General features: G+C 37.6%; 1 protein-coding gene across 1 annotated transcript; it reads right to left on the minus strand.

The window, feature by feature from the left end:
* Positions 1-2453: 2453 nt before the first annotated feature.
* Positions 2454-6838, minus strand: LOC110686051 (splicing factor 3B subunit 1-like). The gene is made up of 2 exons (XM_021862624.1): positions 6702-6838; positions 2454-6468 (listed from the first exon to the last, which is right to left on the minus strand). The coding sequence occupies exon 2, from the start codon at positions 6417-6419 to the stop codon at positions 2589-2591; it is 3831 nt and encodes a 1276-aa protein (XP_021718316.1). The 5' UTR covers positions 6420-6468; positions 6702-6838; the 3' UTR covers positions 2454-2588.
* Positions 6839-22699: the final 15861 nt, after the last annotated feature.

Below are 22699 nucleotides of genomic sequence, written 5' to 3' on the forward strand. Positions count from 1 at the left end.
TCAAAGTTTACAGCAATTTTTATTTTTATTTTTTTTAAAAAGCTTAAATGCATGCCTGAACCCTCCTTTTCCTTCTACTTCCTCTTTCATATTTTTTCATTGCTACACTTTCCAGACAGAACAAACCTGAAAAAAATTACCTCACCATAAATATTGAACAGCCGAACAATCAAGTAACACAAAATAAAGGCTTGTAATCTCATTAACCTTTTCTCAAAGTCCAAATTTTTTTAATCAATATCACATTTGAGTAGATGAGCAAGCACTTAACACTCAAAAATGATCAAAGTGCAAAATCAACAAGAGCAGCATTAAATGCATAGCATTCAAATTCATCAAGTTTTTTTTATAAATTGCTCAGTCACTAAAACACAAATATATTTATTCAGAAGCACCAGCAATGAATAAAATTAAAAGACAGTTTTCTAACAGAGAAGGGTAAACGCACAAATTCTAACTGACGATAATCAGTGTGGTTCATGCAGCATTAAAAGGCTTCTGCACAGTAATGAAGATATAGACTACAATTTTATAGCCAATATCAAGGAGGCTACTTGATGACATACTACATCTATTGCTTAAATAAAGTGCCTAGTTCTTGAGATATAGCCTTGAGCTAATGCCAGCGTGCAAAAAGCCTCAATACTGAAATAAAACAAATATTAATCCTCTACCAATTGACTCTATTATAGGCCATCTTTATTTTTTTTTTAAAAAAAGCTCATTTCCTAAGAGGAAAAATGTCTTAAGCCACCTCCGAAAGTTTTTTATTTTATTTTTTAAAAGGGACTAATCCCCAGAAAACCTCCAAAAGTGTAAGTCACACAAAAACCGCCAATTTTTGTCCGAAATTCTGCAAGTCACATACTGATACAATAATCGCTTTTAACCATTTTGAGAGTATCATACTACATATAAATAATCTTCAAAAAGACATAATCCCTAATACTATAAGATGACTATTGACAAGTCTTCCCGAACCTGCCTTCAAATTTATAAAAACGACAAAGTAGCCTGAATTTGGCCAAGCAAAGTCTTCAACATACTCCCAATCCACAACAGGGTTTTCTAGACTGAGTAGCTTGTCATGGGATACTCAGTCTATTGTCCCTCACTATTTTATAGGTATATTTTGTTTTGTTTTTGGTTTTTTTTTTTTTTTTAAGGAACTTTTATAGGTATAGTTAATAAAGCAAAATGAATATTTGATTAATTTAAGCAATAACTTGCAAAAGTGAGAAGGGAAAGCAGGACAACCTTATTCTATACTGGGTTGATAATAACATTAGTGCCAATATCATCACTGCACAATGCACACTTCCTTAAAAGCAAAGCTCAGTGGTCTCTATTAACTTTCTACTTTCATCTCAAAAATCAAATACTGATGATTTAACGAATCCTCCTTGCTTAGATCACTTTCTAATTATTTCATTATTAACTAATACGAATAGTTAAACCATATAAAGAAAGGACAAGACCCATAAAATTAAAACATATAAAATTTTTGAGAAAACAAAAGCCTTATGAGAAGCATATTTGTAGGGTAAGGAGGATTTGTCACAGGACTCAATGGTATATCAAGTTTAAAAAAATAAAATAAAATAAAATAAATATAAAAAAATTGAATGCTAGATGTCAAGTAATTAGCATGAATAATAGTCTAATAGTCTTAGAAAGCTACGGAGAAGTCACTATCATTCAACAATCAATACCTAACCAAAGATCATAATGCAAACACAGAGTGCTAGTCGGTCTGCTTAGTCAAATTAAAAGGCAATGATGAAATTACCTATGACCCTTTCCACCATTTTTCCAACTTTTATAACAAAAAACACAGCCAACGCAAAGCAAAAACCACAAGATAAACTACATTCTTCTAATAAAGCAACAATTCAGATAAAAAATGCAACATTAATACCTTAAACAGTTTTATGAGAACATCAAGCAGTTGATAAGGCAGAGCAGCAACAGCACAACAATCCAAAAATAGCACCTGGAAAGATCAGGTCCAATTAACATGAGAATAGAACAGCCAAGATGAATAGGCCAACCAAATCAGCTTAGTTGTTATATATGGTACTACATGAAACAACCTGCTTCGAATAATATAGGCTGCTAAGGCCAATCAGAAACAATCACTTACAAAAAGGACATCAACACACATAATTATAAAACCCCATAAATTAAATCAAAAATCTAGTGCTTAATTATAAAACCCCATAAAATCATTAATTGGATCTTAGTAATAATCGTTTGCATACTCTACACTTTCTCTCTTTGGGACAAACTAGGGATTTTAGTGAAGACTACCAGCCTCATTCAGTCATTCATCCTTTCAGGTTGGAATCCTATTTGAAGCACATTCAGGAGAATAGTGTCTAACAAAACGTTTGTTTGTGGACATCAGACTTCTGCTTAAAAAAAGAGTGAAAATTCAGCAATTACAGCAAAACTAAACAGAAGCAACAGATATATTGAACACAAATCTAAACAATTACTGAGCATAGGTCACTACAACAGTTTAGTTAAGCAACAGTTTCAAAGGGTGGAACGAGAGATCTGCAAAATCTGAAATGTATCATCTAACTTTACACAAACATCAACAACTCGGGTCTACTATAGATATTTTCTCCTTCATTTTCCAAAGTAGGATAAGCAGCAACAAGAGCATCCTGAGCTCCAATATACAGAGAATTATATATCTTCCAGTAGACTTCCCTAACTTTCCTTGCTGGATGGAACAAACCCTGCAGACAGTAGTTCAGTATTGCAGCGGCACCCAATGCAACTCTCATTCCCTCAATGGCTTCTGTAACAGCATTGATAACGTGAGGTGAAGTCTCGAAGATATTGGGCCACACGTAATTCATAAGGTGCACCAAAGCATCTTCACAGCCTAGACCTGCAACACCAAGAGCCATATGTTTCACGGCAGAAGCTGCAGTCTGACGATGAACCAGGTCCCGGTCCATAAGAGCATCTTCAAGGAGAGGAGTCACGGCATAGATATAATCCTTTCCCATTTCACCAATATATTCAAAGAGGAAAGACAGAGATTTGAGGACACCATTCTGCACGTTAAGCTCAGGAACACGGTATTCATTCATAAGAGCTGGCAAAACGGTGAAAGGTGAGCAAGTCTCAGCAACGATTGCAATAGCCACGGTTGTACAAACACGGTTCTGACGTTCTTGCACCTTAAGGTTGTTAAGAAGAGTAGCCAAGACATCCTGAGGTCCAATAGCTTTGGCGATGTACCCAAAGGTGTTGACAGTGGCTCTTCGAATTCCTTTCTTGTGAGCCTTGAGCATCTCCAGAAGCTCAAAGCATATCCTCATCCACTCTCTTGCAGGCACAAACTCTGCTCCACGATCTGCAATACGTCCCACAAGATCAATGCAGTTCTCCTGTACTTTCTCATGCCTGTTCTTTAAAATAGGAGTCAACCTAGGTAGCAGATCTTTGATTGGTGGAGTCATCTTGGTCATACCGATGACGTTAACAATTGCTTTCAGTGCTCCCAAGATTGAACCCAGCACTTCTGGATACTCCTCTCCTAGATACTCGTATAAAACCACACCCAAGTGACCCATAAGCTGCTCCTCTCCACACTGTTTCATAACCACTGCAATTCGGGAGATAAGGTCAGCAGCCTGCTGTCTTACTTTTGCACTCTTGTTATTCAAACGCCACTTAATTGTACCACATATCTGGGGGAGATAAGGTTTGACCCTTTGGCCAAGAGCATTGACCACAGCGCCAAAACCATTAAGCATGACATTGGCATCATCACTTGTCTGCTCTTGAAAGGCGTACAAAATACCATCAATCAGAAGCTCCTCCAAGCGAGATTCAATATCAGATGCCCCCAAGTTTGTCACCACTTTCTCTATTGTCTCCATGACCATACGCCTATACGGTTCACTCTCATCTTTAAGATCCTCCACTATCCTACCAACTATATCAGCAACGCCAACCTTGTTGGCTATCTCTACAGTAGTTTCCACAAGTTGCTTGTAATTTCTTCTGTCAAGAGCCATTCTCCTAACCCAAAAGTTCTTAAAGAACTCAGGAAGGATATCACTTCTAATGTAGTCAGCCTCTACACCCTCAGTGCTAACACACTGCTTAACCACTTTCAGAACAATCTTCTTCATTTCTTCATCTGGTGACTGGAACTCTCGAATAAGAATAAACATAACTTCTTTTGTATAGTAGCTAGCATAAAGAGCATCCATCAAAGGAATGATAAAACCAATGGCCTTCAGGAATGCAGCCAAGACTTTTCCACGGTGTGATCTGATACCTTTCCACAGAGGTTTCAATACAGAGTCAAAACTCTCAATACCATACGGGGCTGAAGCCTCAGCTAGAGCTGCCAGAGAAAGTGCAGTAATTGTTCTGACCTTCTGGTTCTCATCATTAAGACCATGTTCTATGATCTCCACCAAAGATCTTAAGTGTGGCAGAACAGCACAACCAATCAAAATGGCTATCTGTTGGACAATCTTAATACCTGTATGCCTAGCTTGCCATGACTTCTTACTTTGACACACTGCCTTTAAAAATGGCAGCAGAGCAGGTATACCTAGAGCTGAAGCCACAACACTAAAAGCCCTCGCGGTTGTATTCCTGACATACTCATCAATATTATCAATATCCGGTCTCATGGCAGCAATCATAGTGGCCAATCCAGCAGCCTTGCTCAAGTTTGAAATAATCTCCCTCCCCTCAACACGGGCATAGTAGTCTTCATCAATTAAGAGTGGCTCAATAACCACAAGAATTTTGTGCACAAAAGGTCGAACCAACTCATCAAGCTTGTACAGCACCCTGTCAATAACTTTCACAAGAAGATGTCGTTCTTGGTCTTCCAATGTCGGCTGCATAAGCAAAGGCAAAATTTGGTTAAACAATGGACCAGCACCAAATTCTCTTGCTTTGTCAGTGAGTTGCCGCAATGCAGTCTTCCTCTGAGGAGGAGTACCATTTTTCACTTTAAGTAGCAACTTCATGATCTTTCTTTCCTTCTGCTCCTCTGGTGACAGCTCTTCCTCGTTTTCATCATTCAACAACGCCTGAAAATATTGATAATCCTCAGGTTTCATAAATGGCAACCCATTAGCAGGCTCCTTTCCAACATCAAACTGCTGATTCCTGTCTTCAACTGGTATTTGATAAAGTGGAGTCCCTATTGGAGTGGGTGTGGCAAGAAGCTTCCTTGCTGGGGTCCTAATTGGCACATATGAAGCAGGAGGATCCAAGATCTTATATCCTTCAGGTGGGAACATGGAATCAAGCTCTTCATCAGTCAAGGGTCTGTTCCTCTCTTCAATATCCTTCTCCCACTTCATCAAGTTATACTGTTCAGGAGTTACCGGGCCACGCAGATTAATCTGCCCATGAGTAGGTGTAGCCAAATCAACCCCACCAACAGGTGTCACACCAGGGGTCATAGCCGCAGGAGTTGCCCCAGCCATGGGTGTTGCACTCCCCATGGTAGCTGGAGTCTCATCCCACCTTGATCTCTGACGTTTTGGTGTAGGTGTTGCCATACCAGTGATTTTTGGAGTGGCATCCCATGTCGATCCAGCAGGAGTGGCACCAGGAGTGAGCCCACCAGCAGACGGAGTAGAATCAGAATCTTGTTCACGGCCAGGTGTTGGTGTCTCATCCCACCTATTCTTCCGAGCAGATGGTGTAGCATCACCAAGTCTCCCTGGTGTGGGAGTGGCATCCCACCTTCCAATTCCAGGGGTAGAATCGGCTAAATCCCAGTCAGAGGAAGACTTCGCTTTCTTTGCTACGCCCTCATCCCCTTGCTGATCCTGAGATTGATCCCACCTATTTCTCCTCTTCTGAGAAGGCTGAGCTTGAGCAGCAACACCACCACCAGCTCCTTTCTCCTCTTCCAAACTCTTCTTCTGCTCCTCCTCTTCTTTCTTCTTTTTAGCAATCAATCGCAACGTCTCCTCCTTCTCTCTCCTCAACGCCTCCTCCCTCATCACATCAGCATAAGTCCTGACACCAACATCCGGGGTCTTATCCCCCATTGCAAAAGCATCATGCCTCGCAGGAGAAATAACCCGATCAAGCCTCCTCCTTCGATAATCATCCTCACGATCAATAATCCTTTGTGGCTTCCTCAACCCATCATCATAGTCAGCCCCAGCACCAGGCATTTCCTTTAAAAGAGACTTCGGAGCCGTGTAAGAAGCCAATTTCCGAGCCACCTCATTATCCATAGCATCGGCATTATCTTCATCATCATCAACAGGGATTGACTGGACATAATCCTCCCTCCCACTACTCCCATAAAGATCAGTATCATAGGTAAGAGATGAAAGAGAGGCTAGTTCCTGCTCCATCTTCTTCCTCTCCTCCTGAGTTTTCGCTATCTCTGGGTCTATCGACGCCATTTCTCAAATCTAAACTGATAACCCTATTCCTATTCACTTCAGCGGAAATCTATACCAAAAATAAATTAAATATAATGAGTTCAACCAGCATATTTAAACACAAACAATAATCTCAATCAAAGAAAAAAATTCATGCTAATCAAATTCATCGAATCATAAATTCACAGAAAATTGCTAGAAAAGAAACAATTAAGCATACAATCAAGAGATTAAATTGAAATTGCAAATCAGAAAAGCATGAGCAAGAATTAAAAACACGAATCTAAAGAGAGAAATAGATACCTGGGAAAAGAAGACGCAGTGAGCGATAATGGTGAAGAAGTCAGAGAGGGAAAATAAAAAAAGATTTAGGGTTTCGAAAACCCTTAAAAAAAATGAAAAATGAAAGATGTAAACTTTTGGTAATTGTTAGTTATGTGGCGGTTTAATTAGTTGTGTGCTGGGTGGCGCTTTGCACAGCGACAGGTCCATTGCGTCGCGATAGTCCTCATCGAGACGCGTCAGGCCTGTCGCAATACGACAAGAAGTTTTACATAGTTCGGACTTTTAATCTTTTTCCGTTCGTTCGACTCTCTTTTTTCCTTATAAATAGAGGTTGTTTTCCTCGATTCTATATCATCAACAACCATCATCATCAATACACAACCCGAAATTCCTATTCCCATGTTCTTAGCCTAAACACATCTTTGATACATCCCAATCATTCACAATACTTCCTTCGCGTGATTTGAATACTCCAAACCATACGCGACGTTGTCTTCGACCTCGGCGTGAAAGGTTGATATTTATGAGGGTTTGGATCAAAATTCATATTTCAATTCCTAATTAATTTTTTACTTTATTGATTTTACTTTCTTGAAATATACTAACATGTTATTTTATAGCAAGAAATTCGAAGCATCAAAGTAAGTAATTTAATTACTTTTTGAATAGAAATCATGTTATTGATTTTATTATTAGTAACATGCTAGGATCGTTATTAATCTGTTTAGTATCATGCCTAGGATCTTACTACTAGCGATATTTTTATGATGATGATTGCGATCTTTTTATTATGACGAGTATTAAATTAATTATATGTTGTTTGATTATCGATGATTTGTTGCTATTGCTTGATCACACCCCTTTTTGCAGGTTTAAAGGGAATTTTAATTGAAATCACGCCTAATAAGATAATCAATAATTGGATTTAGGTTTAACATGATTTTAATTCAAGTGATCACCAATATTAGATTTAATTGTGCCTTAATAATCAACCAACGTAGATTAAACAGGTTTAAGATTAATTTGATGTATGTATGTTGATCGAAAAGCGCGCATTAATATCAATAAGAATCAAGTAAAGGCCTATGTAGGGCGGGTTTGACCTCTTTAAGGTTAAGTTCGTACCATCATCCCCAAATGTCCAGTTATGGTTCTAGACCACTATGGAGTTAGCAATCTCTGTGATTGTGATTGGGGTGTGACCTTCATAATTGTGAATGGTTTACAAGTTCCTAAAACTTGTTGGTGACTCTTTTTCTCTAGCTTCTTTTCCTTGGAGCGTCGACATGCCTACAAACATGACCCACATGTAGGGAGGAGATGAAAAATTCCCTACAGTAAGTAAAGAATCTGAGTCTTACTTTGATTCTGAATTTGATTTAATTATTTTCTTTTTTTTTTCTTTTGGGAGAATCAACTAAGAAATTTGGGGCTTGAATTTAGGGGGAAGGGAATTGAGAAATGGGTTTGATTGAAGGATATGCCGTGAAGGATAGGCTAGGATTGATATAGGGAAGATGAGGGATAGGGTTTTTACGGTGGTGGAAACTAGATTGGGAGGTTAATTGGGGTGGTTGGGTAGCTCTAGTTGCTAGAGAGAGAGGCTCTCTTTTTAGTTAGAGAAAAATGTCCACTTTTTATTTTCTAGTCCATGTAAATTTAATATAATTAAAACCCCATTAAAGTGATTAATAATTTAACTTTATCTTGGTAGGTATACATTAAAGGAAAAATGTTATACATTACTAACAAGTCCTCATATGTCTAAATTCGATAAGATTATCATATATTACTAATTGATTAGAGTTTACGTTGTAATTGTAAAATGGCAATAAATTTGAAACAAGAATCAGTTTTGTTTATAGTGATACTCTTAAAATGAACCAGAGGATCTGAATACTCAATCTACATCTATACATGGTATATGAAGCTAAGTACAAGCAAAAACAATATAGGACTATTTTAACAAGGATAATAATAAATTAACTTCTATCTATCCTGGGTAACAAGCGCTCCACTGGCAACAAATTCAAATTTCAGGACCTAACAAGATCAATTGAACATCACAAGTTAAAACCGGCCCTCTTTCTCTCTCTCTCGACCCCTCTCTCTCTCTCTCACATGCCAAGAAAACCCTTTTGCCTTGGATTCAACGCCAATAGTTTTTGAATCTTGTACTCGTTCTTCCTTAAGCTGTGGAACAAAAAGCAATTCCCAAATTGAATTAATCCCTTTATAAAAATCCATTAAAAAGTGCAAATAAAAAGAACAAGACAAATTTAAAAAACTAGACACATTAATTCTGAATTAACCATGTGTTTAATACTCATGCCTATATACATTGTTTAAACATCACAACATGCATAAACTTTGTTGAGATCACTTTCGCAAGATTGGGGGAGCGCGCACATCAGACTTACCAAATCAATCTATAGCCAGTCCTACCAAAAAAAGTATAACCTACTTAATGGCTTGAAGGGTATCTGAAAAGAGGAAAGAAACACTAGTCCAATAGAGTTCTTTAACGTGGCCTCTTATTTCGCCTATTACACCTACTTTTGATATTGCCTTTTCTCTTATCTCATATCTATCTTTCTTTCTTTCTTAAAACAAGATCTGAGATCATAAGGCAGAGCAACATAAAAAGAATGAAGAGATCTACAACTACCACAGGGTTGTAATAGCTAAAGCTATGCTTTTGGATAGCTTGCACTAGGCTAAAGAAAGGACTTAAATTGGATGCGTTTACAAAAGGTCTGTTGAACTCAGAAGGGGAAAGTGAAAATTATACATTAAATATTTTTAAAATGACTTCTACAAATTTTAAAAATTGTACGACTATGATTTAAATATAGGATTTTGTATTGAAATTGAAGAATTAGCTCTTCGATTTCAATTCCTTTGTGATGATTTCGTTTTAGAGAGAGAAATCGTGGTTCGATTCAATCAACATGTCCGGTTCTTCTTTGTGAAATGATTTTAATGTTATCTGGCAATTCTCCCAATTGTTAAGGGTACGAATCCCAGACCCTGATCTAGACATGTTCAATGCCTATGCTTGTTATGGAAAGTGGAAACTGCTGCAAGCGCACAACTGTTCCAATGGGAGCACGATTCCCTTGCAGTCTTTGCCGCAAGGAAGACTGCATATAATCCTACAGGTACACTTTTTACTTTTACACTTGACTTATAAACTGATAATGTAGTATCGCAGCACTAATACGCTATTCTACATCTGTTGTTATAATGACACTGAAACACTCTCCAGGAAAACAACACCAGAAATTTATAGCACTAAAAACACTGTGAGTGAATTTCAGTCATGAGCCATTTATGATGATTATTATTGCATACAAGAAGTCGAATCCGGATTTTTCTTTTTATTATTAGGAGTATGCCAGGAATTGCTTTTGGTTGGTCATAGGCCCTGAGACAATGATTGTGTCAGTGCATGATGACCCGAAGTCTTAGTGTGGATGACAAAGGAGCTTACAAGAATGAACTATTGAACTAGCTTGCGCGGAAAAGATATATCTGTTAGTAACGAAGAAAGTGCTAATCTTTTAGTTAACTATTAAGAGGTGTAAATCATGAATCAGTAAGCCTTCCAACAAAGGATTTTGCAGTGGAGATTTGGTGATAGGCCTGCGTTGGCACATAAAATAAAGACTTTCCAACCCAACCATTTTATTCAACGGTTGTAATTGATATTCGATGGTTACAAAATAACACCATACCTGAGAAGCTATTTCAATGGAGGAGAGAAAGCTAAGAAGTTGCTTCAATGGAGAATTCAGAGTGCAAACTTCAATTGAGATCAGATGAGAGTAAAAATTATAGGAGAAGAAAAGTGAGGAGAGAGAGATTGAATGATTCTTCAAAAGCAAAATAAAAGGTTTAGAGGAAAATCGGGAAAGGCCAAGACATCAACTTAGGGCAAACTGTAAAATCAGTAAAAAGGACAGGGGCAGAAACGTCCGTGCACTTGGTTACTTTGATATTGATATTTCCTTTTTTATTTAATCTAACAATCGATGTGTATCTTGTGAATAGTGATCTCTTGGTTACTTTGGTCCCCTCTGGATTTTTTTATAAATTTACTAAAAGCATTTTACTTAATTTAATTTCTTATATAAATATTGTTACAATATATATTTAATGCAGAGAGAAGTGTAGAAGCCCACAACCAATGCTCAAATCAAGGCTTCATCTTAAAATTGTTTGGCAACAGGAGGAGCAACCTGCTTGTTTTATAAAATGAAAGACCTTTGTTGTATTTTTCAATGTGGCTTGGGACAAACAATACTTACACTTGTACTTAACAATCCCCCATAACGCATTAAGAAAGAACGAATATTGAATGTAAAATTACCGAGCAAAACACTTAAGTCTAATTGAAAAATTCAAAGGTTTGAGAATCAATTTAAGTGAGTTTGAGTAAGGGATAAGAAGTAAGGAAAATGGGTTAAAAGGTTTAAGGTTAGGTTATTCGATCGAGATTCTAATAAATGTAATTCAAGTCTATTTTTTGGTCATTTCTCAACTCGGATCAAATTATGCAATATCCATATCTTATTACATTTGTATTAAGATATACTTTTCAAATATGCAATTTAAATATATTTTTATTACGGAATTTATGATATATAAAACTTTTACCGACAAATATTGGCAATCGATGTTCACCTACTTTAATTTCTTGATTTGTTTAGAGGCTAAAAATCGCATATAAAACGGTAAAACATGTTCAAAACTTATTATTTTTCTAATTTGATCTGAAATATATAGGCCATGTTCAATTCACCTTAAAAAAAATATTCAGTAAAAATAATTTCAGTTTAGAAAAAATATGTTCAATTTAGTAAAAATACTTTTATTTCAGTAAAATTAATTTCAATTCAGTTAATATAATTTCAGTTCAGTAAAAATCAGTAACTCTAAAGAAGAAATATAACAGATAATCAGTAAAAATAATTTCAGTTTAGCAAAAATAATTTCAATAGTTCAGCAAAAAATAAGGTGAAGCGAACATGGCCATAATAAGATGTGTAAGGTGAACTAAAAAATTAAGTAAACATAACTTAAATGAGTACAATGACTAAATAAACTATTCATGTATTTATTTTGTTTTTCCTAATTGTAGAGTGGAAGGTATGCATCGGCCACCTTCCTCATTTTATTCATGTGTTTTTTTTTCCAACTTAATTCTTGGGTATACTAAAATCTTCAAGTTCATTATATTGAATGTTTTATGAGATATACCGTAGTAAGAGTGTAAATTTTATTGTCTTTTTTTTCTTTTATCTGATCTTTGTGCTTATAGGATTCGAACACCTCCTCTCCTTATTATCATATCATCTCAAGATACAAAGCTTTAATCCAAAAACGTGAGTGGGAAGTGGTGATACAACACTGCTTTAGGGAAGCCAACAGGGCGGCTGACTGGCTGGTGAATTATGGTGTTGGTTTGTCCCCAAAGCTGGTTATTATGCAGGCGGCCCCGGAGGGTCTTAAGGCGGTTTTATTGGAGGACTGGGGAGGAGTTGCTTTGGCTCGCACTGTATCTGCAGTGGCTGCTTGAAGCAAGGATGTTTAGTTTTTATTTTGTTTTGTTAGTGTGTTTTCTTTTTCTGTTTGTTTTAGTTTCTTTTTGCTTTTCGTGTGCCTTTTATTTATGTTGGTGTGTTTCTTGTTCTCTTTAGGGGCTTGCCCCTCTCCTAAAAAAAAAAATAACAGTACCCGTCAAAAAAACAAAAAAAAAGGGGAAAATTTGTCAAAAATAAGTTAACCTGTATGCAATTTGCTCAAAATAATCTAACTTTTTGATTAACTAAGAATAAGTTAACGTTTAAGGGTTGTTTTCTTTAAATAGGTCAAATGACCTACAACCTACCAAACAAGTCACTTGCTTTCATTTTTTAATTAAAAATTATTTACTTTAATTAGTTGCTAAAAAAAAAGTTTGGAGTAAAAAAAACCACCCCCCTTATTGACCAGCCCCCGCCCCGTCAGCCACCATACGGGGCATCTCCCCCACCTGATCCCTTTCTTTCTCTACCATCCTACCAGCGTGCACTCTCCACTTGACCTCTTAATCATGGATGACCTGTAGAATCTGCCGTCGTGAGAAACGCCGCGAGAAGACTGTTGATTCCAGTTTGACAACAATGAAAATCACCGATTCTTGAATCATGACTATTGGTTTTCAGCCAAATCGCCTCTTCCAAATGAACTAAGAAGGCAATCACAACGAAAGTGGAGTTTCCTCCGCTATCGATGCTGAGTATCCTCGCTTTCTTAGCGGTTCCGCCGTTATTGTTATTACTTGAAAGTCATTGTTGCTCACGCTTGAAGCATATTTTTATTAGGGGTCGTTTGGTTGGGGGGTATTCAACAAAGGGAATAGGAATCGACGGGAATCATTTCCTTTTTTGTTGTTTGTTAGGCCACTTTTCCAATCCCCTTTACCCCCTTCATTCCCCCAAATCCCTCTAACTTCATTCCTTACCCCCCAAGGTATTTCCATTCCATTCCTTGGCCACCACCATACCACCACCCTCCAACCTACCTACATCACCGGAAACCGCACCACCGCGTACCCTTCGCCGCACCTCCCCACCCTTCGCCGGCCATCCCCTCAACTCCCCCACCCCTCACCGGAAAGCAAATTGGTTTTTGGGAGGAGAGGAAGTGCGGCTTCGAGGGTGGTTGGGAAGGGTTTTGAGGGTGTCTGGTGGTTGGAAAGGGTTCTAGGGTTTTTTCGAGGGTAGGGGAAGGTTTTTAGGGGAGGGGAAAGTTGTTTGGGAGGAGAGGAAGTGCGGCGAGGGGTGGGGTAAGTGCGGCGAGGGGTGGGGCATGTGCGGCGAGGGGCGAGGTGGCTGGAGAAGTGGGATAGTGAAGAAAGAGGGGTTTGTGTAGTGGTGGTGGTGGTGGTGGTGTGGTAGTGATGTGATTCCCTTTGATTTTTAAAACAAACAACACACTAAATTTGAGGGATTTTCATTCCTTTCTCTTTCATTCCCTTTGTTCATTCCATTCCGATTACCCCCTGCGAACCAAACGGCCCCTTAGTTTATTGTCATCTTACACAACTCCATTTCCATAAGAGTTTGATACTCATATCTTTTTTCAGAGGAAAGAGAAAAAGTAAGAAGAGAGGGAAGAATTTAGTGAGGGTTAAAGAGGGGGTGGTGGTGGTTTCGATGGTGGAAGGGCTAGTGGTTTCGGGGGTGGGGGTGGGAATGAGTGGTGGGGAAGGGGGGCTGCAGTATGCGGGGAGGTGGGGGAAAGAGAGGCGGGGAAATGGAGTGGTGTGCCACTAGTGTGTGAGGAGGGTGTGCCCGTCGTTGGGGATCCTTCTCCTCTATGATCATGGCCCTTTAAAAGCCTTGGACTTTACACCGTTTTAAGGCGTGTTAGGATTTGAATTCCTGGTTGTTTGGGGGACCTTGAATTAGAGTTGATCCTATCATTAGGTGCTTTTTTTGTAAGAAACTAGTAAGGAGTCGCCAATGAGTTTTAGAAAAACCCATAAACCTCGTTCATGCCTTTCTCTCAAGTAGAGTTCAAGGGATATTTAACATGAATTATAAGTTTATCCATGCCCAAATTGGTCTACGTGTACTAGAAATGAGTTCGGGAGCGAGGGTATTAAAATAACTTTCCTTTTAGGGAGGAATCGCTATTCTAGCCCTAGTGCAACCTCTACTATCTCTTCCTTTTTCACAATTTCATCACCAAACAATATATGCAACGTGATACCTAAAACTAAGTTAATTGATTTTATTTACAAACATTGATCACATAAATATTACATTGCAACGAATGTCGTTATTCTTTGTTATTCAAATTTGTGAAAAGAACAAAAATAAACAAGATTCACCTTGGCTTAAGTGATAAAACAATTAATTGATTATTCCAATTCTAGTCTTATTTAACGGAAGAATACTATGTGAAATTAATTAATTAAAAGTTTGTTTAAAGTGATCAAACAACACTAATTAATTGATTAAAGTTATTTAAACAAGAAAAGAAAAGTGATTTAACTAAGTGCTCAGGAAACTAACTATTCTCCTTTGTTGCTAGATCTCCGTTTTATAAGTTTATGGACTTCTTTCTTCTTCATACCTCCAATGACTTCAAATGGATGGATTAGGGTTGAAGAGTAGTTGGGAAGAGAGGGGAAAAGTAGTATGATCGTAAGAGAACTTGAGAGATTAGGGATTTAAGAATGCTAGGGTTTAAAATTCTGATTTTATGTTGTGATTAGGGTTAAACGAAGACCCCTATTTATAGGCGTAGGAATCTAGGTTTAGGGCTTTAGAGCTGCGGCGTCAGGTGGCACGCGCAACTCTACAAATTGCGCGCGCCTGGCGCGCGCAACTTACAGAGTTGCGCTTGGTGCGGTTTAATAGCCTTATACGAAAACGCGTTTTAAAAACTTCCATAACTTTTGATTACGAAGTTGGATTAAGGCATATAAGATGTCATTGGAAAGCTCTGAATTTATACTTTCCAATGCCGTTGTAATTAGGTTAAAATCTATATATATCAAAACATATGGCCATTTGTGTGCAAGGGTGTGGGTTTAGGGCTCGATTTTGTATTTTGATGATAACTTCTTCGTTTTAACTTGGAATTGGGCTTATAATGTATCGTTGGAAAGCTCTTTTAAATGGCTATCCATCTGTAAAGCTAGGCACCGTGCCATGCCTCCGTGGGCCGTGCCGGCCATGCCGGTCGTGTCATCATGCTGGCACGGTCGTGCCGTGCCGTGCCAGCCATTTCCACAAGTCGGCCCACGGCACGGCACGGCCCACGTGCCTAGCGTGCCGTTTCGTGCCGGCACCCCGTGCCGCCCATTTATTTTTTTTATTATTTTTTCTTTAATATTTGCTTTATTATTTTGTTAAAAAAATATTAATTTTATTATAAAAGTATCGTGCTTGGCTGGCCGTGCCGACGGGCCGGTGTTCGTGCCTTGTTCGTGCTAAATTTCAATATCCTTGTTCACGGCACGGCCCACGGCCCACCAGCCGTTCCACGTGCCGTGTCGTGCAGCTGCCGTGCTCGTGCCGGGCCAGGCCATCTGGCGTGCCGTGCCGGGCAGCCCGCGTGCCAACCAGGCCTATGCCTTACTTTATCCATCTGTATAGGCCTTGCACGGAAATTTGATGGTTGTTTTATCTGATTGGCTCTTCAACAATGTAAGATCCATTTGATCCAATCATTGCATTTGACGCATTTAGGTCCGTTATTAATCAAGATGAAACATGTATGAGCATGTTTTAGGCCTAATTAGTAATTAGACAAGGCTCTAAGATAACTTGGTCTCTTTAACTTACTTCATAATGCATTTCGGAGTCCATAAACACTTCAACTTTGATCTAGCATGAAGAACGGATTTTTGTAACATCATCGCACTTCCCGTTGAAACAAGAGGCCAAAAGTAGATGTCTACACAATGGCTGGTGGGGAGGTGAGGGTAATGAGGGTGGCTAGGGAAGAATGAGAAAAGAGAAATGGTATTTTACTATTTTTAAAAAACGGCTTTTTCTCCATATACCCCTGAGTTTTAACTTAATCTACGAAATCTAACTCTGTAGCTCCAACGAAACAACTCGAATTCCCCTCCTTATGTCTATTTGAAGACATATTGAAATAATTCTTGCCCAATTTGAAGAAATTATCTCTAATTTGAAGAAATTGAACATCGTTTGAGGTTAGGGTTAGAGTTTTGATCGAAATTGTTTCCGAAGAGGAAATTTAAAGGGAAAGGGGTGCGGCACTGGCGCGGGGGAAAAGGGTCTGGTGCCGGCGGTGGGATAGGACGCAACGCAGGGGTGGCTTGGCTTGGGGAATCGTGGGTTTTTTTTTAATTTTTGTTTAATATATTTTAAATTATTTTAATTAATTAATTAAATAATTTAAATAAGAACCAATTAAAGTCTGCCACGTAGCACACTTAACTTGACTGACTAACAGAGTTAACGGAAAAGGGCATGTGGTGACATTTTCATGAAACTGATGGTTATATGGTGAATTTGAAAATTTTCGGTGGTATATAGTGAATTAAGTTAAAACTCAGGAGTATATGGTGAAATAGCCGTAAAAAAAAAAAAAAAAAAAAAAAAAAAAAAAAAAAAAAAATTCCTTTATTGTTTTTTTTTTAATTTTTTTTGGTTAAATTAAAAAAAATTAATAATTAATAACAATAATTTTATTTAAAATTTATAAAAAGAGCCAACCACATTATGACACATGGCATAATTTACCCAAACAATCGGTTACCTTTTAACCCAACAGGTTTTGACTTAATTTGAGAAAATATCATGTAAAAATTAACTTATTTTGAGTTAATCAAAAGCTTGACTTATTTTGAGAAGATCGACTAAAAGTTGGCTTATTCTTGACAAATTTTTCAAAAAAAAAAAAAGTTTCTGTTGAATTGACTACCTTAATATTTTGATGATTGACTTACGTAAAACAAACTCTGACTAATGATGTTTATGAGTCTTGGTTGAACAGAAAGATTCAGGTACACAAATACATGTTGCGGAGTAGGAACAACAGAGTTTGGAAGACTTGATGATGAATGCAAGCTTTCAAGATGTCCTCACAACTCTATATACTTAGTTACTCAGTGTACGAGCTTAAGAAACAAAAGTGTTGGAAGGAATGGAAGGAATTAAGAAGAAACTCGAAGTTCCTGAAGGAACCTGAAGTTCCCGAAGGAACTTGACGATTGACTCAGAAAGTTTTAAACGAAAGTTTTAAAACAGTTTTCATATACCTTAATTTAAGGAAGTGATAAAAAACAGTTTTGAAAAAGATTTAAAAAGATTTTATAAATAAATAAATAATTCATTAATTTAAAAAGATAAGTTTTAAATTAATTAATTATTTATCTTTTAATTAATAAATAAATAATTATCTTTTTTATTAAATAATTATCTTTTTGAATAACTGATTTTTTTGACTTGGTAAATACTGGCTCCTAGTATTAAGGAGAACGTTGAACTTGGGAGTCAAGCTAAGGAAATCATGTTCCTAAATTTCCTCTGCCTACATCCAAACTTCTCAGCCAAAGAGAACGTGGGATTAAGGGGGAAGTGGGAATTTGATGGAAGCTTGAATATTCTCTTTATAAAAATAGATCAACGTGGCTTTTTGAAAGTGTGGAAAAACAATCTTAAGTATTCTGAGCATAGAGTTTCAAAGTGTTTAAAAGAGAAGTTCCTTCCATCCTTAGTCTCTTAAGTTCTTTAGGAAATACTTGTAATCATTGTGTAATTGGGTTTGGGTTGTGAGAGTTGTAAAGTGTGAGACTTGAGAGAGTTGTTTACACTGTACAAGTGATTCGGAGTAGAATCACAAAGTGTGAGAAACTGTGATTGAGGGATCACAGTTGGGTAACTTGAGTTCCTCACGGAACTTGAGTCTAGGCAACGTATTAGTTATTGTAAATCATTTTTACATAGTGAATTTATTCATTGCCTATCTCAGTGTCTTTTCTCTTAGTAGTAGATTTAATTCCGCAAAATTTACCATAGTCTACATACACTACACTTCACCCCCCCTCTTGTAGTATACATTGTTCTATCAATTGGTATCAGAGCAAGGAACTCGGAAAAGCAGGAAGCCCTGTCGAGTCAAGTTCCTGGAGGAACAATGTCGAAGGACGAGAGACTAGCTGAAGGTTATTCTACACAAAGACCTCCACTCTTCAATGGGAAGTACTACGCCTATTGGAAGACGAGGATGGAGATGTTCATAAAGTCCGAGAATTATCAAGTCTGGCGAGCTATCAAGGTAGGAGATTACGAGGTAACAAAGACCAATGCAGAAAACGAGGTAATTCCTAAACCTATTTCTGAATACGATAGAAGCGACTTTGAGAAGAAAGAGATTAATGCTACTGCTAAAAAACTCCTAGTTTGGGGTTTAGGGCCAGATGAACACACTCGTGTTATGGGATGTAAAACGTCAAAAATATGGGATTTACTAGAAATAACCCACGAAGGAACTCATGAAGTTAAACGTTCTAAAATTGATATACTGCTTTCTAAATATGAACGTTTTGAAATGGGTTCAAAAGAAACTATTCAAGAAATGTTTACTCGTTTTAAAAATATTACTAATGAATTAGTTTCTCTTGGTAGAGTTATTCCTATGGATGAACAGGTACGCAAAATTCTAAGGAGTCTTCCTGAAGATGAACGGTGGAGATCCAAAGTGGCAGCTTTGCAGGAATCAAAGGACTTTACAACTTTCAACCTTGAACAACTTGCAGGTTCCTTAATAACTCATGAGCTTCACCTATCAAACAAAAGACAAGAAAGTTCAAAGAGCCGTGGAATTGCTCTAAAGGTTGTCCAACCAAGTGAAGAGGATTCCGAATCTGGAGAGGAAAAAGCTGCCATGCTAGTCAGGAAGCTAAAAAAGTTGTACCGCAACAAAAGGTTTGGTGACCAAAAGAAAAGGAACTTCAAGAAAAACCAATATTCCAAGGAAACTGGAGGATGCCACAAATGTGGGAACACAGACCACTTCATCAAGGAATGCCCTCTCTGGGAATCAGAAAAAGGAAAAGGCAAAATGAAGGAACATGGAAAATCTTATACTCCTAACTTTTCAAAATCTGATTACAGGAAAGCCATGATAGCTGCGTGGGGAGACACAAGTTCCGAGGATGAAGAAGAATCCATGGAAGAAGAGACGGCAAACCTATGTTTGATGGCTAAACACAGTGAGTCTGCTAAAAAGTCAGAGGAGGTAAATCTGGAACCTAAATTTCTGAAATCCTTGTCAAAAGACAAATTAATTTCTTTGCTCATAGAAACATTGGATGAATATAAATAAATATGTCTTAAACTTGGACAAAATGAAAAAGCTCTAGAAATCTATAAGGATCATATGAAATATTTGAATAGTTCAAGAACAGATGTTCAGGGAAGATTCTTTGATTTGCTAGATAGAAACACTATGCTTAAAGAAACACTGGAAAGAGTCAAAAATGAAAATATCATGTTAAATGTTGAATTGACTCAGTATAAATTGTTATGCACTAACATTGATTCTAATAGTGCTCTTCAATTGCCTTTAGTAACCTTTAATGATGATCTTGAAAATTTGAAAAAAGAATTGTAGGTTACTAAAGACAAAAATGAATCCCTTGAAAAGGATTTAGAAAGAGCTAGAAACAACAAAAGTGCAATCCACATGGGAGTTCCAAGGTGGATATCCGAAGCTCAAACCAGAAGGACAGAGGGTTTGGGTTTCAACCACAAAAAGAAGAATAGTGGTAAAAAGAAAAAGTACGTGGAACTCCCTAGTGAGACTGTGTGTTCCTTCTGTGGCAAGTCAGGACACAAAGATACTGATTGCAAAAGAAAGGAACTTAAGTCCACTAAAAATATAGCTTATGTATGGAAAAAGAAAAATGAGTTTGCTGTATCAACAAAGGAACCCATGAAAGATGGGGTTCCTGAATCTAACCCTTAGTTTCTTTTGCAGGTCGTAGTGAGGGGGAACAACCAATGGTACCTCGATAGTGGTTGTTCCAAGCACATGACAGGAGATAAATCAAGATTTCTCTCACTGACGGCCTATACAGGAGGAACAGTGACCTTTGGTGATAACAAGAAAGGCAGCATTGTTGTCGTAGGAAAAGTTGGAAGGTCAAGTTCCTAAGCTATTGATAATGTTTTTTTAGTCGAGGGCCTCAAACACAGCTTATTAAGCATATCACAATTTTGTGATAAAGGAAACTCTGTAAGTTTTGATTCTGAAAAATGTAGCATCATTCAGAATGACACTGGGAAAGTTTTGCTGGAAGGAACTCGGAAAGGAAACACTTATACAGTGGATCTCAATACAGTGGATCTCATTGAGGATGATCCTTTACTGTGGCATAAACGTTTTGGTCATGCAAGTTTCTCTTTGATTGATAAGTTAAGAACAAGGAACTTGGTAGAGGGACTTCCTTCAATCAAGTTCCTATGTGACAAAATTTGTGATGCTTGTGTGAAAGGAAAGCAGGTCAGGACATCTTTTAAATCCAAGAAGATGGTGAGTTCCACGAAACCTTTAGAATTAATTCATATGGATTTGTGTGGTCCTATGAGAATTCAAAGTAGAAGTGGAAAGAAGTATGTCTTAGTAAGTGTTGATGATTATTCTAGATTCACATGGGTAATTTTTATGTCTAGCAAAGATGAGACTTTTGATGAGTTTGTTACATTTTCCAGGAGAATTCAAAAGTCCACCGGTCATCAACTGATACACCTTAGATCCGATCATGGCACTGAATTTGAGAATTTTAAATTTGATGATTTATGCAGGGAACAAGGCTTAAGTCATAATTTCTCAGCTCCAAGAACTCCACAGCAAAATGGAGTTGTGGAAAGGAAGAACAAAACCTTAGAAGACATGGCTCGAACCATGTTAATAGCCAGCGATCTTCCAAGGAACTTCTGGGCAGAAGCCGTGAATACAGCCTGTTATATTATAAATCGTGTCATGCTAAGGCCTATTTTAAATAAGACACCCTATGAACTTATGAAAGGCTGAAAACCGAATATATCTCATCTGAGAGCATTTGGTTGTAAATGTTTTGTGCATAATAATGGTAAAAGGAACATAGGGAAATTCGATGAAAGGAGTGATGAAGCCGTATTTCTTGGATATGCTACTAACAGTAAAGCGTATAGAGTTTACAATAAACGTACTATGTGTGTTGAGGAAAGTGTGCTTGTTATATTTGATGAAACTAATCCACTTCCATGTACACAGGAACATGAGGACTATGACTTTGAAATTGGTCTAGTACGTTCTCAAGAACAAGAAGAAGATGCAATAATTCCAAATAAGCAGCCAACTCGAGTAAATGAAAATCATGAAAATCCGGAGAAGGAACTCGACATACTGACTGAAGTTCCTTCGACAGAACAGCCTCAGATTGAAGAACCTGCCGAGGAACCAATAACACAAGAGGAAATCATTGAAGAAGAAGCAACTGGCTCAGAAAATAAGAATAGTCGAGTTACTATCCAAACCTTCCAGCCCAAACCTTGGAAGCACCAAAAGTCACACCCACTGGACAAAATTATTAGTGACTTATGCAAAGGAACTCAAACTAGATCGCAAATGAGGAACTTCTGTGCCTTCAATGCTTTTCTATCTACTTTGGAACCTCGCAACCATAAAGAAGCCTTAGAAGACCCTGACTGGATTATAGCCATGCAAGAGGAACTTAATGAATTCAAAAGAAATCAGGTATGGCATCTTGAACCTAAGCCACTAGATAAAAAGGTCATAGGTTTAAAATGGGTCTTTCGAAACAAACTTGATGAATATGGTACAATTGTAAGAAATAAGGCTAGGTTGGTTGTAAAGGGATATAACCAACAGGATGGTATTGATTTTGAGGAAACATTTGCTCCTGTTGCTAGACTTGAGGCTATTAGAATTTTAATATCTTTTGCTGCTTTTATGGGTTTTAAACTGTATCAGATGGACGTAAAGTGTGCGTTTTTGAATGGTTTATTAAAAGAAACAGTTTACGTCGATCAACCCCCTGGATTCGAGAATCCAAACTTTCCAAACCATGTTTTTAAACTTGATAAGGCTCTCTACGGGCTAAAACAGGCTCCAAGAGCATGGTACGAAAGACTGTCCAAGTTCCTTTTGGAAAATGATTTTAAACGAGGAAAAATTGATAAAACTTTGTTTTTAAAATCTAAAGGAACTCATCTCTTAGTTGTGCAGATCTATGTTGATGATATTATATTTGGTGCAACTAACGAATCTTTGTGCAAGTACTTTGCTGACTTGATGTGCAGTGAGTTCCAAATGAGCATGATGGGGGAACTCAATTTCTTTTTAGGACTGCAGATCAAACAAACAGAATCAGGAATATTTATACATCAGCAAAAATATGTCAAGGAACTCCTGAAAAAGTATAACCTTGACAGCGCAAAGACTAACCACACTCCTATGGGAACTAACTCTAGGTT

Source organism: Chenopodium quinoa, unplaced genomic scaffold, assembly GCF_001683475.1.
Source record: "Chenopodium quinoa cultivar QQ74 unplaced genomic scaffold, ASM168347v1, whole genome shotgun sequence".
Lineage (NCBI taxonomy): Eukaryota > Viridiplantae > Streptophyta > Magnoliopsida > Caryophyllales > Amaranthaceae > Chenopodium > Chenopodium quinoa.

Coding starts and splice junctions, on each gene's coding strand:
- LOC110686051 (XM_021862624.1), bottom strand. CDS start 6,419: ATGGCGTCGATAGACCCAGAGATAGCGAAAACTCAGGAGGAGAGGAAG.